This window comes from Myiozetetes cayanensis, unplaced genomic scaffold (assembly GCF_022539395.1).
Source record: "Myiozetetes cayanensis isolate MyiCay16 unplaced genomic scaffold, myiCay2020 scf4, whole genome shotgun sequence".
Taxonomy (NCBI): domain Eukaryota; kingdom Metazoa; phylum Chordata; class Aves; order Passeriformes; family Tyrannidae; genus Myiozetetes; species Myiozetetes cayanensis.
The window spans coordinates 34,915,162-34,932,451 of record NW_026087631.1 but is presented as its reverse complement, the minus strand read 5'-3'; the positions used below and the strand labels follow the sequence as shown (position 1 = coordinate 34,932,451).

The window sequence follows — 17,290 nt, the reverse complement described above, 5'->3', positions numbered from 1 at the left end:
AATTACACCTTTTCTGAAATCTAATCCCAGTTGTGTGTGTACCAGTAATGACATGTGTAATGAATTTTCTTTCTAGACAAAGGCTCTTATGGACAAGCTTCAGAAGACTGTATCATCTGAAGGAAGATTTAAAAACCTTAGAGAAATGCTCAAAAAGTATGCCTTCCTACAATATACAAATGTTTTGTTATAAGCAGTAGATCGTACATATTAAAGAAGAATTGGCTTTGATTAAGCTTTAATAATTAATATAATACTGGATAATGTTTTTGCCTAAAAATCTCTTAAATCCTAGGTTGGTTCTATATGGCATTACTGTTTTCCTGAATATCTTGTGATTTAGTTCCCCTGATATATAAATATAATAGCTCCATAGAATTACTGAAACAAATTACACTATTTTTCTTTGAGCATGTTCCCTGTTGGGGTTTTGCTTACACTGATAAACTTTTTCAGTAAGTGTAAAGTCAGCTTGTTAAATAAATTCTTTTATGAGAAACAGGATTCCACAGACTTCTTGCTCTAAATAAGAAATTTAGGGCTTGGGACTAAGCCTGAGTCAGATCATGAATCCATTCATATTGTTTTAGACAGTAAATGATGAGAGGAACATAAGGACAGGACAAATGCACAGTGATATTTCTTCGCCTGTGACCTCCAAGCCCCTTGGAAAACAGCCTCCTTCTTTTGTACAGTAGTCCTTGAGTATTGACTTCTTTAATTCATTTGCCAGATTGTGTCTGACATGCTGTAATTTTGGTATCCAGAAGGATTCTACAGTTTATGTATTGACCTGAATTTTTGCAAGTTTTGTAACTGGAAGCAGGTTTTTCAGGATTGAATGATACAACTACTTTAAATTATCTTGAGAGAAGCCAAGAATTGAAAGACTAGAATAATTACTGGAATGTTTAAAAAGTTCCATTAATATTAGATATTGGACAGAATACATTCAATTTGTCACAGGCAGAGCAAATACAACTCAAGCAGGAGCTGTTTGTCTTGGAAATAAATGCAGTCCATTGACTAGAAGTGCATTAGGTAATAAAAGTTTGTGTGAGTTAGAAAAAAGTGAGTTTGCAAGTGTAGCTACAGGCAAATATGCTGATTTATTGATTTTCAGTTGTAACCCACCTGCTGTTCCCTACCTTGGGATGTACCTGACGGATCTGGCCTTTATTGAAGAAGGAACACCCAACTTCACTGAGGAAGGACTTGTCAATTTTTCCAAAATGAGAATGGTAATTTTCACTTTCTTGTGTGCTTTCCCAACAGGTGTTGTTTAATTATGTGAGCTAATTATCGATTTCATTATAACTCCTTTGAATTTCACTTCAGAGAATTACAGGTATATTGGTGTTGTGCAAGATAGGCAGCGATCTGAGAGCAATTACTCGACCCAGTCTTCTATCACCACCTTCTGGTAAACTGGGTATCTTTACATGGTGAATTTGCCCCCAGTTTTTCCTCTGAGAAATGGCAAGAAAAGCAGCTGTCTGGAGCTCGTGAAGGAGCAACAGAAAGCTTTTTTTAAATAACCAGAATTATAGGAGTGCAGTGATTCACCAGGAAGCAGTAATCAGAATGTTCTTTTCAAAGTATGCTAGGGTCTATCTAAAAAGCATTTTAAAGTTGATTTCTCTCCCACTGCCATGTAATGCTTTTTGTAACAACTCCTCAGAGGGAAGCATGGAAATTTCTCTTCTAATCTCAGCTTAATGCCCTTCTTAGGGATACACACTGCAGCAGTCACTCGAGGCAAAAGAGGTGTTTTCAGTGTGGGGAGAGGAGAGTCATAGTTGTTCACTTGAGGCTGACTGGAGAATAAATGGTTGATTTGAGAAACTGAAGTGCTTGGAAGCTGTCAGGAGATGATCTCTGCCCTTGCTTTCCCTCCTCCTCAGATAAATTGAATAACTTCATGCAAAATTCTTTATTTATGTGGCTTAGCTGAAGTCAACTGCAGTTGTACTTAAACACATGTATTCTTTTGAAAGATCTCACATATTATCAGGGAAATACGGCAGTTCCAGCAGACCTCCTACCGCATAGATCATCAGCAGAAGGTAAGGCTCTCACCTGATACTGAAATCGGAGCTGTAGCAGCAATTACCTGTCAGATAGAGCTGTTGCTGAAAGCCAAAATCAGCTCCCACACATAGAGGAGAGGACACACTAGACATACAGGTCATATGGGGCTGGGACACCCTCACTCTGGCAGAAACTCGTTGTTTGATGCCTTGTAGAGAATTTTTTTGCTCTTTCTCTGGAAGGTCTTGGGGATTGCAGCCTTCAAGGGTGTAAGGGGTTCAAAGGGAAATGTGTTCTTACTGCCCTGAGAGTCTAGTGGTGATGCCCCAAGCACCTGCTGAGGTACCCTGCAGTTCTTTTTTCCTTTGTCCCTCTTGGGAGTGATGCAAATTTGACCAAAGCTGGTCTGTGGCTTCAGAGAAGATTCATCTCATACTCCAGAAGAGGAGCCTGGGGCTGAAGTAACATGGCAAATGATTTGTCCGTTCCTAAGAGGCTGTAGTTAATTCCCAGATCGCTGCAGGTGGGTGCAGCATCCAAATGAGCTGTTGGGTTTCTCAAGAAAACAACATAAAGGCATCTCAGGATCTGAAATGGGCTGGAAGGGGAAGGAAAGCAGAGAAATCTTTGTGGCTGTTCTATGCAGTGTGTCCATCTGTGTTTTCTCCATTCCAGGTCACTCACTACTTACTTGACAAGACACTCATTATAGATGAAGATACATTGTATGAGCTCTCCCTGAAGATCGAGCCCAGACTCCCCGCCTGAAACTCAGCTTTGCCTCAGAGTCTACAGAAAGCTTTAGTACAGTGAACAGCATCATGCATGCCATGTCCTAAAGACAGCAAGGGAAATTTTGGGAAGAATGCCAGCTCTCTTTTCCAATGAGAGATACAGAGTCTCACAGCATTTCCCTCTCTGGCAACAAAAACGAGCATTGGGGATGGAAGACAAAGACACTTCCTACCCGGATTAAGTGATTGCTGCTTTGCAAAGATAATGTTTTGCAGCAGGGACTATGATGTAATGGAAAATAGGAGACTTTACTGTGAACTGGCTCTCATTGCAGCCATCTTAATGTGACAAATTAAGGGTACAGATTTAAATGGTGGCAATATATTCAGGTATATTAAGATGAGTAAGCAAAATGAGGTGGTTGGGCTGATGGCTAACTGTGTGTCCACTGAGGCAGGAATGGTGGTGGTGTCCTCATATACTGTTAATTTCATTGAGAAACCAGAATTTTAACAGTCATCTACTATTTCGGAGTGACAATAAGAGAGCATCTAGTAACTTCAGACCTGCAGTTGTTCAAAAGACTCGCTGTACATTTAATGCTACTCTTTATAAAACACCTTCTTCTTTAAATGTCTCATCAGCCTTTTCTAAGATGACTGATTGTACCTGTAAACAATTTGTAAATATTTTTTTCATCCATGAGAGTATTTGCAGCATGGAAAGCAAACGGACTAGTGGAATAGCTGTACATAGTTGCCAGCCTTCCCAACTGGGAAACACAAAGTGAGAACTCTGGACTCGCAGTGGATGGGATGGTGAGTCGTGTTGCACACAGTCCTGGAAAAGGCACTTTATTTCCCTGCACCTCCTGCAACTTCTCTGACAAGTTGGGCTACAGAGCACTTTCTGGACACACTGTGGAGAGAAACACACATCTGATCTGGCAGTGGGTGGTGACCAGCAGTGAACACTCAGAGCTGGAGCGACAGTTCCGTTTCACTTGGCATCAGCAGTTTGAAAAATGTCGGTTTTTTTTTTTTTTCTTCAGCCATTTGGCACTAACTTAGCTCTAAAATCATACATATCAGTGGCAAACATTGAATGCCAGCAAACACAAAATATGTATTTTTATCTGAGCTAGTAACTATCACTTGCATATGGGCACACGTATGAGAAAATGTGCTATTTGTAAATGTTTTCAGAACCTGTGCTTTTGTGACGTACCAGGTAGATAGATGTCATTTCTACAGCTAGTGGGTACTTTTATATTTCCCTGATCAAGAGTGGCCTGTCGTAGCTGCATGGAAAGTGAGCTCAAATGCATGTTGTAAAGGGCATCATAGTATAAAACACAGGTGTTAGCACTGTTGAAAAAAAAAAAATTGGCTGGAAAAGTGTCCTTACTTTTCCAATGATATTCAGCCAGTTGAAGAAATAGGGCTATATCACCGTATACCTCCCTTAAATTCTCTCAGGGAGACAGATGCTTAAAACATATTGTGACCTAGGCCTATTTGATCTGACATATACAGTCATGATGCTTCTCAATGCTGAAGGTGAAAAATGGACCTGCCTGGCTTGTGGTTTTTGTCTTTATTTGCACTTTAATTATATTGCTGGCCCAGCCCAGAGCTGCACAATGAATTCCATTTGTTCTGTCTAACTGCCAGCATTTACAAATGTACCTTAGCAACTGTAAATTTCGTTAAGGTTCTTATCCACAAGGACCGTCTCTTTGTAAATAACTGCATGGGGAGGTGTCACAAATACTGGAGAATTTCTTCATTAGAAGAGCAGACAGCAAGAGAGAAGGAAATGCCAGAAACACTTTAGATTGTTCTGGCTAATGATTGCTGTGAAAATGAACACGGAAAATATTACTTATAGAAACCTTTTGAAATGTGTGTTTGTTTCTTTTCACTAATGACTGACAAGAAGCTGATTGCATCCCAGTGCATGATATGAGGAAAAGCATGGTTTATTTGGATCACAGAACCAACTGGCTGTGTATTTTCTGTACAAAGGCAGTTACCATTTAGTAGTTTCATAAAACACTTTGAAGTAATGGAGCAACAGGGAAAACGTGGTCCAGAAAGTGATTTCCTAACTTTGTTTTATTGTTTCTTTGTCCAAAAGAAAATGTTTAACAACTGTCTGTATCAATGGGCATCTTTGTTGTACACTTTTAACTGCTGCTTTATCTGCCTGTACCCCATTTTACCAAATTTCCCTGATGTTCTTAGGGTTACAGGGTACAATTCTTCATCTTGCTCTGTTCACAGTTGGTTGTTTTGTACTTTCTGTGTGTGTATTGGTTCAGAACATTCAATGATGTATTTTAGTGTTTGTGACATGCAGGGTTGGTGCCGTGCTCACCTGGCAGATAGACAGAGAGGAAGACAAAGGGTTGGACGTGGGCTTTTCCAAGGGTACTGAACCTTATCTTAAAATCAGCCCTATCTTAAAATCAGAAGACAGTGTGATAGTTCAGCCCCCTTTGGAAAAGCACAGACTACTCATATGCCAAAGTTTGCCTCTTGGGTCAGTGGCACAATCAAGGTTAGAATCATTAGAGTAGCTTAGATACTTGATTTGTGTGTTCAGAGCAACATCACCACCACCACAAAAAAAAAAAAAAAAAAAAGAAGGCAAAACAAGAAGAAAAATTAAAAAATATATTATGGTCACAGTAATGTTTGATTTGCTGATGGTTAATGTTGCTATTTTTGCTTGGGGATACAATATGTTCGTTAAAGCACAGGAGGTGAGTGCTTGAAAAAGTGAGGATGCACCTTTTTACCCACAACCCTCGCCAGCGTTGCAGCCCTATAACCACATTTGGGATTAGCTGTTCTGGAGGAACAGCAAGTGCAGAGCCATGTGCTGGGCTGTGCTTCACCACTCAGTGGCCCCAGTGCCTCTGCCACAGTCCTGCTGCTGTGTGTGGGCTGTGGCCGTGGTCCATAGGCAGCAGCAACCTGCTTTGTGTGAGGCTTTGTTTGGTCCCAGTTTAACCAGCCAGCCCAGTGCTCTCCCTGTAGGGCACACAGGGATCGTGGAGCTCCTGCCACCAGCTCCTCTGTGCCACTCCACCACAGCCACATAACACATAGGGATAGAAATCTCAGTCATCAAACATGCACCATTTGCCTCTGGCATTTTAGGGAGCATGTTCCTGAGTGAGGGCTTTGTCACTAGGGTCTTGCTGTCTTTTAGGGTCTTGTCCATCACAGCTTTTACACCATGGAAGCAAAACAGACTCACTCTCCTGCAACTGGAGCTGGAAAAGCCCAGCTGATTCAGGATCCACAAGAAGGAGAAGGGCTGAAGCACCTCTCTACTTGCCTTCCTGAGCTCCTCAGCCCCTCTGTGCCAGTGGGATGGATGGGCTGCTCCCTGTGGAACACTCCAGATACATACTGGAGGGGCTGGCTGGCAACAATGGGGATATAGCAAATTTCACCCACTGGGTTGCAGTGGGTGCACCTGCCAGCAATGCCTGAGGGGAGCTCTGCAGTGTTTGTTATTGCATAAGTAGCAGCCCAGATTGCGCCCACAGTGACCTGGGGGCCTGGGCAGCAGCACAGACACGTCCCCTTCATGTGACATTGAGCACTTGTCACACGCTGATACAGGGTTAGAGTTGCCTTCACCCCAGCCTTTGCTCCCCCATCCCTCTCCCCCTCCAAATTCATCAGTGTTGTTATGGACTGAGCCCACGACTTGGTTGTCCTGTGGAAGAAAACCACACCTGTGGCAGTAAGTGTTTGTTCTGCCCCTTTCTTTTGGCAAGTCCTGTAACACACAGACACATGTTCATGGTGAGAGGTGATAACTGGGACTGATCACCCTTATTTAAGAGTAAGGAGGAGGTCCGTGTCTACTTTCTGCTTTCCTGGTTTTAATATTATTATTCTCTAGGATAAAAAGGAACTTAACTATTTTAATTATTTATTAACTTAAACCATGTTGATTTTGATTTCAGAACATGTTCATTATCCCAAATTTTCCTTCCTGCTTATATTTATTTTAAGGGTTTTACAAAAAACTATTGTTTTATTTGTATTTATACTCAGTGTTTCCTCCTTTTAGTCTTAACAGCAACATTAAGCTTAGATGATTAAAAATTCTCACCTATAGAGACATTTTTACCCACTCATAATTGTTATTCATTAAGGGCAAAACCCTTCAGACCTCATTCTGATAATACCTTAGGCTTCACAGAGAGCTTTTCATAAGTATTTGGGGATTTGGCTCTCAGCTATTTGCCTGTTACAGTTTTTGCCTCCAAAGGTCAAATGTCTCTGTCCTGGATGCTTCGTGTCCAATACGCTGCTCAGCAATGGCTGTTCTGTTGTACCTTTACTCCTGAATAGTCTCTGATGTTTTGTTACTTAGGAGAGTAGATCTGTGTTTATTTGACAGATGTACCTATAACTAATATAACTTAGTGCACACTCCAGATGTTTTTGCATGTATTGTAACATATATTTTGACCTGAGGTTATTGCTTTGTATTGTTAGTAAGGCATATCAGGCAAGGTGTTGTGCCTCTATGCTAATTAAACTTTCTTTTATTTCCTGAGTTTCAAGGGTCTTTACTGGACTTTGTTACTTTTTTTAATCCCTGATCATGAATAATTAAATCTCCTTCTGATTTAACACGTCTTTTAGAAAAGCAAACCATTAAGGGCAAAAAATCAGGGAAAATTCTGGGTTTGTACTGGGAAAGAATGGTTTGAATTACTGCATTTTATTATTTTTTTCTACTCATGATGCATTGCAGCTGCTGTGGGCATCCCTGGGAATAACTGACACTGGGTTTGCACTTCTGTCTAATTATCCCTTGCCTTCTCTTGGCTGGTGTCCTGCCCTGGATTTAAAGAAGTAATAAAGCCATATTTTGTATTCAAGAAATGACAGAAAACATAGTAGGTTTGTGAGTATGTCCTGTCTCTCCTCTTGTGATAAGGGAACAAGTCACATGGAGATAAATGACTGGCAAATTGAAGAAAAATAGTTAACAGAGTTTGAGACTGAGAAAACAGGTCTCCAGCTTGTGTTACGTACTTTAATCACTGTCCTGTGTTGAAATCACTAATTTTATTAAGACAGAAAGATTCCTGTTACATTTTTTTCTAGAATTAACATACTTTTAGCAAGTAAACAGCAATGACCCATCAGATCTATGTAAGAAGGAGATAAAACAAGATATTAAAATCAGTATCTATTCAGTACTCTGTGACCTTGCAGTCACATTTTTTCAATTTTGCTTATATTTGTTGGTGTTTCACATAAAAACTGAAATTAACTGAAAGCACCTTACCCTTGAAGTTGTCAGATATTGTCAGTGCAATAAAAAAAATAAAATACTTCCCAAGAAGCTGTTAAAAAGTACCACAGTATTTTTAATTTCAAGCTGTTTTCCCAACAATGTTTTCTGAACCATTTTATTTTCCTTATGCCAAAGAGTTGGCTGATTTTACATCTTTATTCTAAGGCCATCATTGTTCTGATTCTCCTGCTGGAGACAGACCTGTACATGTGGGTTTGTAAATGCAGTAGTGGCAGAAGTAGTTTCAAATTTGTTTTCCTAGAGGTAGAAACTCCACTGTGTAACTCCCTTCAACTCAAGCACCACCCTGCTGCACTAATGCTCATGGTCTGCAAATGGCCAGATAGGTCAGAAACATTGACCTAGTTATTACTGTTTAATTACTATTGTGTTCTCCCCCACTACATTTCCTGGAAGCTCTGCATTTATACAAATTGGTGACAATTGCGTAATCATGTCTACATTCTTGATATATGTGTTTTATGTGGACCAAAAGTAGTAACTTGTCCGTCCGGAAAAGACACAAAGTCTTATCAAGACTTTCTATACTGCTTGAAATCCAAATATTTTTATTCCCTTTTATTTGCTGTTAAAATTTCATCTCCAATGGGAAAGCCATCTGGAAAAGAGTACCTTTTTCCTCCTCTAACCATTCCTGCTAGAATTTCCAGGACAAAGAAGCACTGGATCAGCAGGATGGAAATGTATCTATAGTTCAAGACACCTGAGTGTTTGTCAGATGTGGTTCTCCAGTCATTACTGTTTTGAACTCCCTCACAATCACCATCTCAACTGATTCATTTGTCTTGGCAACACATCTGGTAAGAAAAAAAAAAAGTGACTACTTTTTCAATTTTTGACATTCCTGCTTGTCCAAAGGGTCAGCTCCATTTCTAGGAAAACCTTTTCTCCTCCGTTTGGCCAGAAAACACACTGCTAATAATAGAGAACGTTTCCTACGCTGTGTGGTGGATGTCCTGTGAAGAGTGAGTTCAGTAATTTAAAATAACTGGGGTTATTTTTAAAACTACATTTGGATCTTGTTGAGCTCTTTATTTAGTAGACATGTAATAGCACCTTAATGTGCCTTTCTGTGAAGTAATATTAAGTGTAGACAATTGTTCTGTGCCTCCTTGTCCACTTCATCATGATCAATAGGTTCCCATGCTTAACACAAAGTACTTGATTTAACTCCAACTTCTGTGGGATGGAGGGCTTGGGTGCCCCCTCAAAATGGAATGTTTTTCCAGTTTTGAGATCTCAGTGACTGCATGTGCTGTGTGTAAGAGGATATTGATATTGAACATCTACAGCCATGAGAACACCCCTGTAAGAGGTCTGGTAAGCACCTGGTAAGCAATCAAATGTATTGCCAAGACAGTGTGCTTCACTGCATTGTTATGAATGTAAGAATTAAAGACCCATCCAACCTGAAAACCTGGGATTGCCATTGCTTTGGGGTAACAATCCAACTACTGCTTTATAAGGATGCCAGTGGCTCTTTGCAGCTGAACTACAGCAGAGCTCTGACTCCAACAGCAGGAGAGTGATCAGTGTCCTTGCAGGCTCCTCAGAACAAACATAGTACCTTCTAATTCCAAATTCAATACACAGACTTTGTAAGAAAAACTAGGCTTATTTCTGTCCTCACTCCTTTTATTACTAATAAATTATGTCCCACATGTGGAAAACTTGACTTAAAATAAATTTTCTTTGAAATTATTGTGTGAATTGGAAAGGCCTTCCCTTAAAACATAATTACCTTTGTCTGGTCCGTAGAGGTAACTCTGTTCAGCAGCTCCCACGACAAACTCTAATGGGACACAAATTAGTGTTGAATTCCAGCTGAACTCCCTGTGCTGGGACTGGTGTCATTAATATTAATTGCACTTGAATTAACACTCAGCTACTGCTGCCTCCCCGGCACAAGCAATGAAACCATGGCAGCATTTTAATTGTTAGATAAGTATGTTAGATAGACATGAAAATGGGGTTCTTAGCATCCCAACTATTTTGTACCCGAGTTCCTCGCCAAATAGATCACAGAACAGAAGTAAAGCTGAACTATTTTTGAAGTATTAATGATATATTCTCCAGAAATCATTAGGGAACTTGCTAACAGTGTTCTCCAGGTGTTTGTGGTGTTACTTCACAGTCGGGGGTTTGTTTGCATCTGCTGTTCTTCCAGGCTCTGAGCTCTACCTTAAACCTCTTTCTAAGCCAGCGAGGCACTTCATGGCTTCCCCTACTTTGATGGGTCCTTGTCTGTTCAAGGGCTTTACAAAGAAGGCTGCCTTTAGTAAAAAATTTAAAATTAGGTATGTACTGAACTGGTGTGCAGGGGCTGTTTGCTGACACAGAAAGCTGGTTTCTGTTTCTGTTTCCGTTGCCAGTTCCTGCACAGGGACGGATTTGTTGTGCTCATATTTCCTTACTCGTGTTACCTCAGGAGATTCTCAGTGGATTTTTTTTTTTCCCTCTCTCAGGACCAAGAATATAGTGTTGATTTGATAAAAAGCATGTGTGGTAAAGAGGGGGTGTTTCCAGATGCATTGATCTGGACTGGTTGTTTCATTTCTAATTATGGTGGGAGTGCACAGCTCTCATTAGTCCAAACAAACCACAACATTTTGGGGCAGAGATGTCTGTGTTTTGTAAAGTTTCAAAAATCTGAGACATAGGTTTAGGAAATTGCTATGTATAATTCAAAGAATATTAAATGTACAAAGGAAAAAGTATTTTAAAGTGTTGGATTTTTAAAAGCTACACAATGCTGGCCTCTTTGTTCCTCTGTCAGCCTTGGTACATGTTCAGCTTTGGTTGGAGCAGAGCTAGGTGAATGACACTGATTATTCTTTCATGCCTTCCAAACCATTATGTGTTATTTCTTACAGTACTTTACTGCTATGTATCTATAATTCTAAATGCAATAGAGTAATAAAATAATAGTAATTCTGAATGGGAAGCTTTAGATACCCTCCTTTTACACTTCATGGGCCTCTCTGCCTTAGAAATAGTCGAGAATTCATATTGTAAATTAAGAAATAAAGAGGGGAAAATAGCCAGAATCACCCACTGTGATCTCAGCTCCTTCAGTGTCTGGTTCCCTGCTCTGGCCTGTTTCCACATGGGATCCAAGCAGCTGGAATTTCCCTGCTCTGGATGTTTCTCTGGAGATGTTCAGGCAGGCAGGACTTGACCTTTCTCTTTCAGCTGTTCCTTAGTGGGACTATGGGGGTGGAGTAGCATCTCCTGCCGTTTCCCACCTGCCCGACCATTTGCTGACATTAACACTTTCCACTTGAGAAGCATTTGAAGGGTGATGTTGCTGTCATCCCACTGCTGCTACATCCTCCTTGCGTCCTCAAGGGCACCCGTTCCAGCACATGTCACTCACGTAGCCCAGCAAACCAGGATTGGCCCCTGCAGCAATTATTTTTGTTTCCCACACCTCCTCTTCCCCGTCTCGTATTACCTGGGCTCCTCTCAGGGCACCAACTCGCTACTCCCTTTACACTCTGGGCTCGCTGCAGGCAGCAGGACGTCCCTACCTCCAGCTTCAAGGTCAGTTTAACTACATATGTATCGGTTTTGTAGCCTCAAAATGTAGCATTTCAAGTACGAGGGTTATTAAAAATGGATTCAAAGTGCCAGAGGAGGTGGTGTTAATTTGGCTATGATTTATTGTAATTTATTGACTTGTATAACTACTTGATGCAGGGAAATATTGGTCAGCCCCCACTGTGCAGCTACTTCAAATTACAGAGTCACAGGGTTGTTAAGGCTGAAAAGGACCTCTAAGATCATCAAGTCTATCTGTTAATGCTGACCCTTAAGTAAAAATTTTAGTAAGGGAAAAATAGGATATGTAATAAGTTCAGAGAAAGCATCTCCAATTACATGAGATTTTTGTGATTTTGATTGTAGCTCTCTGCACTGCGAAGATGAGAGGTTTATACTGCAAAATAGCATCAGATGGGCTCAGAAGGGTGAGCAGTGCCTGCACCTTGGCTGGGCTTTGGCAGGAGAATTTGGGCTGCTGGGTCTCACAAGTTGGGATCTGACCAGCCAGCTCTTCTGCTGACAGAAATCAAAGATCATGTTGTTACCAAGTGGTCATTGTCTGACCTATGAAGAGTTGCAGCTTTTACCATGTCTTCTCTATTCATATGAATCTAGTCACAGATACACAGCTTGGAATTTTTTTTTTCCGAATTCATATGTTTTTATAACCATTCACTGACCTCTGGCATTGCAAGGAGAAAGAAACTGAAATGTAGTTGATTTTTTTGGTAGAGGTATTCCATGCTGTGATTAAGGCACACTCAGAATCATGTCTGCATTGGAGCATTGTTTCTGCACTTTTGGAGGCTGTATCTCAAACCCAGATGAGTCAGAAAGGTTTGAGTGAAACTACAAAAAACCTCACCAATACTGCTTTATGAGACCTGATGTTTTAATTTGCATCTTATTCTCTGAACCTGTAAGGTGACACAGCAAGACAAGAGCAATGTAAACTGATTTCTGGGCATCTAAAAATGGTCTGTCACGCGTGTAGTGACTCATGACATTTATTGCAGATGTTTCTAAGGTGCCAGAACCTTTCATGGATGGGCAGAGAAAACTTTCCAATGGCACCTGTAGGGTTTAGCTGGAGCTAAGGATGGCTTACAGGAATTACTTCTCAAATATAAAAGGCCAGCCTCCTTCTCTCTCCACCAAGTGGAAGTCCAGCTCCCTGCAGGATACCTTTGGCTAAACAGCTTAGTTGTTTAAGACATGCATTTACATCATCTGTGGCGCTGAGCCTGTGTGAACTTTAGCTATGATTCTGCCATTCCTTCAAAATGTCACTCAGGACCACATGGTGTGGCAATTAATACCACTCATGACATGGCTCAAATATTTAATCTAGTTCTATTTCTAGAAATGTCACTGTAACCCTCTGTACCCTCCTCCCTTCTGGGTTAAGAGCACATGTAATGCCAAGTGTGAAATTTGGGGTAACCAATACCTGTGCTCAAATACATCCAGAGAGAAAGACAGCTTCCTATTTAAAAGAAGTTCAAGAAAGTGAAGAATTAATGGCAAAAGCTTTCTTTTTTTTTTTTTTCTTAAATATTAAAAGTAGTTGCAAAGTTCATGAGTTCATAGAGTTCGAGCTGGGGTTGCTCCTCCACCTTAGGGGTACCTGCAGTCCTTTGGGCTGTTCCTAAGCCAACACCAGATTTCCAGCAGTGACTTCTTTTAAACCTTGCTGATGGCTTCTGTCTCCACTTTTAGTGCAAGGTGGCTGATGCACAAGTTAAAGTACAGTCTTAAACCAAAAATACGCTCCTGGCAGGCTATCAGTGTCCTGAATGTTGGTTACAGGTCACTGAGCCCTTCTTGGGTCTTGGGGCAGGGCAGGGAGATAAAGGCTTTGACCTCTGTGACCTTTTGGACACATTTTGCTGATTCACTGGCCATAACTAACCACGGTATATGGGAGTATTTCCTTGGAAAAACCAATGCTGATTTGACTCTCAATTTGTTGACCCTTTGTTGTGCTGATGAGGTGAGAACGAGGAATGTGGAATGAGAAAACCTTGGTTTTGCACGCAGGGAATGCCACAGTAGCTGTAGAATGCTGCAGTAGCTGTTTCTTTGAGTCAGTGTCTTATACAGAATTAACCAAAACTGTGCCCCGTTGGAGGAAACTTGATGCATGGAGGACACACAGCAACTGTTTATGGGACAATTGCTCTGTATTTGTCCTCTCCTGTACAACAGTATTTGTGCTTTGTCCAAGTGATATCACAAGTACAAATGACCTTGGAAGTGAAAGTTTTAAGGACTTTCTGCCAGTGACAAAATCCAGTCCCGGAGGTACTGAGCTGTGTTCCATGTCCTGGTCTTGGGCCAGAGGCATCTCTAATCCTGGGGGTGCACAAAAGGCATCTAAATGAGTAATTATGTGGCAAGTATTCAAAGCATGAACAGACTGAGACAACAAGGGGAAAACGTGCTAGGCAAGTCGTCCAAACACTTTAATAAATAAAAATAAAGATGTTATGCTCAGATACCTGGAGGCTTCAAAATGCCTTGCAGTATACTTGAATAATAAGAAAAAAACCACAAAACCATCCATAAATTTAGCTGTAGAAAACATGCCTGATGCTGAATATGAGCCAAGATATGTGTATCTGACCCTCCACCATTGAAAGAGTGCCCAGCTGTGCTACCTGCAAAGGAGAGGGACACAGACAGTGCACATGCTAAGTGACAGCTCAGCCCTGACCTGCACAGTTTAGTTTAGAAACAGTTTAGAAACAGCTCAGTTTAGACCACATCTCTGAATGTGCCAAAGCCCCTATGTCATTAAATTATTAATAACTCTTAATGGGCCTATCCATTACATTTTGGAAAAATGGTCTTATTACTAAAGATTATTATATATTACTATATATTATATCATTTAACATATTATTATATATCATATATATTATCTGAGTGACACATGATTGAGGTCTTGTACTATGAATCCTAGGAATATTGTTTAAAATCTATTAAAAAAATAAAGCTTATACCTTAAAAAAGGTGTTGTGTCCAATCCCATAGAAATTAGACATCATTTGGACAAACTGAGAACTAAAAATCAGTGCAGGTTTAGTTCACAGAACTAAAAATGACCTGTGGTCCCCAGGGCTAGTGTGGCCTTCAAATGTTGGAGCTGTTTAATGAAGAGATGCTCTGCTGCTCCCATGCTGGGTCCTGGTGAGGACTCATTCGTGAGGATGTTGATGATAAAACACAATGGAAAGAGTTCAAGGCAGAGCCAAAGCACAATTAGTAAATACAAAACTTGATTAAGAAAGCCTGACATGGAGACATGAATTACTAAGTAGCTGCACGTGGTATAAAAATGTGTAGATATTTCTGCAACAAACTGTTAAAAGCAATAACAAAGGCCAGAGAGTCAATCTGAACACACACCTAGGACAGAAATAAGAATTTTATTTATTTTTTATCTGGGATTGATTAATCCTCAGAACTCCTATATCTCCTCCAGACCATGCTCTCTCTAGGTTGATGCTTTCCAAAGGCAGGTGTTCTCCTTCCAGTGCACCTGGTCAGCTAAGGAAAGTACTAGATTCCTTTCCAAGGTTTAAAACTTATACCCACAAAATTTTTCTGATCTTGAGACAATATTCTTTCCCCTTTCCAGCTGCACCATGAGAAAATGAGTTTTCTATCATGAGCACACAGGAAGACACTCAGCAAAAAAAAAAAAAATGTGCAGTTTTATTTCTTAGGCTGTGCAGTGGTTAAATTTCCCTGGTGAAAGTGAAATCCTTGCAATGGAGGCCTAAAGATGGTCTGTGGTGAAACCTGAATTACAGCAGGGTATTTCTGGTAAAGTGCTCCTAGAAAAAACATACTCCTTTAATCAGAGGTACTGATGGTGCAAAGCTATTGTAAGGGCAGGTTGAAAATTTCTGTGGGGAAAAAGACAGCTGAATCTGTTAATGATTTGAGGTTAGATTTGAAAAAGGGCTTTGATGAGGTTTTTTCCTTACTTTAAAACCATCCCATTCAGACTCCTTTAAAATGAAACTTTTAAAATGCTTGTTCTGAAGCAATGCACTACTTAGAAATCATAATATTTTGTGAAGAGAAAAAAAAATGAAAAAAAACCCCAATGGTTTCGTATTAAGTAAAGTTTCGTATTAATTTTATACCCCAATTATGTAGAACCTGTTTGCTGAACTTGACTACCTGTGCAAGGCACAACAATTTGTGCTGCAGGACTACATACATTTATACTCAGGACTAGAGCCCACCCTTGTGGCAAGAGGTGTTTATTGAATTAGGAGTCACATCACTTTGGTAAAAACTATTACAGTCACCTTTCCCTAGTATTTGAGATGATGCTTTTCTTCTCATAAGGAATTCTAACTTTCCTAGGTCCTTTGCATGTGACAGTCATAAATAATGGCAACGCCATGCTCCAGTCAGAAGGTTCTACCTTCATTTGCAGGAAGGGACATTTAGTTAGGCACTATATTTTTTTAAAAATGAGGGGGGAAAAGCCTGTCTTACTCTGATTTATTTCTTTTAGGTAGACAACCTGCACGGTCTGTGGTGTCTCCAGTGTTGGAGGCTTTTAAGAGCTGCCAGAGAACTATCTGCCAGGTAAAGTAGAACCTGTCCCAGGGTAAGGGAAACCTTTTGTGTGATCCAGCAATGCTAGACTGTCCTGGGGACAAGGCATACAGTCACAGTGGAAGACAACTTTACCAACAAGAAAAATACTTGTGATAAGGGACATTATTAAAATGGACAATAAAGCTGAGAGGGTTTGCTTTAGGGATTAAAGCCCAGGAGTGAACACCCAGTCAAAGACAGGCATAAACCAGAGTGAGGAGGGAGTTCTCTTATTCATTCAGCAGCAGCAATGTCCCTTAAAGTGACACAGGATTCAGAAGCTCCAAAAAGACCCAAGCTGGTGGAGATGCTGATGAGTGCCTGGGGTCATTAAAGTCATAATATCATCATCTGCAATGGGATTTTTGTATGGCTTCTAGTTTTCAGGACAGGAATTTGACTGGCAGCCAATTCCTTGCTGTAAAGATGCATCAGTGAAACAGAGCTGTAAATACACAGGGCTACTGTGAAAATACATGTGATGTTTCTCAGACACTTGGGTGTAACAACAATAGTTCTGTGCAGATTAGTCATAAGGAAATATTTCCAGAGTGTAGGACAGGGATGCTGTACTATGAAAAGGTACAAGAACCATCTGCTAAACACACAGAAAAGAAATAATCAGAAAATCTCCATCAGAACCCCCTTATTTGACCTTTATTTACAGTAAAACATTCTCCCACTACATTTTGGGAGGGAGAAATCCTGTTGCAGTCATGAAAGCCTGTCCTGCAGCTTACCTAAATGAATTAATAGATTTAGGGAAATTCTTTCAGTGAAAAAAATACTGAAATTTCTGTCAATCACTCATCACCTTTCTCTGGAAGTAAAGTTAGATTAACTGTATGTTGAGTTTCAAAGGCATGAAGGAGAAAGAATGAAAAAATTAAAATATAACACTGCTTCAAAATAATAGAGGACATGAAACAAATTACTCCAAACTTAGAATAGATCTGTGTTTCTCATCTTACATATATTACTGATGTAGAAAGGAGGTATT

The 17,290-nt window shown here is 40.3% G+C and overlaps 1 protein-coding gene across 2 annotated transcripts in view; it reads left to right on the top strand.

Annotated features, from left to right (window-relative positions):
* The window catches only part of RASGRF2 (Ras protein specific guanine nucleotide releasing factor 2), a 116,012-nt gene extending 108,659 nt beyond the window's left edge, over nucleotides 1–7,353 (top strand). For both annotated transcript variants that reach the window (XM_050329700.1, XM_050329699.1), the window contains exons 24-27: nucleotides 77–156; nucleotides 1,124–1,241; nucleotides 1,998–2,066; nucleotides 2,707–7,353. In XM_050329700.1, the coding sequence (XP_050185657.1) occupies nucleotides 77–156; nucleotides 1,124–1,241; nucleotides 1,998–2,066; nucleotides 2,707–2,799 (360 nt within the window). In that variant the 3' untranslated portion in view covers nucleotides 2,800–7,353. The remainder of the gene's footprint in view (nucleotides 1–76; nucleotides 157–1,123; nucleotides 1,242–1,997; nucleotides 2,067–2,706) is intronic.
* The last annotated feature ends 9,937 nt before the right edge of the window (nucleotides 7,354–17,290 follow it).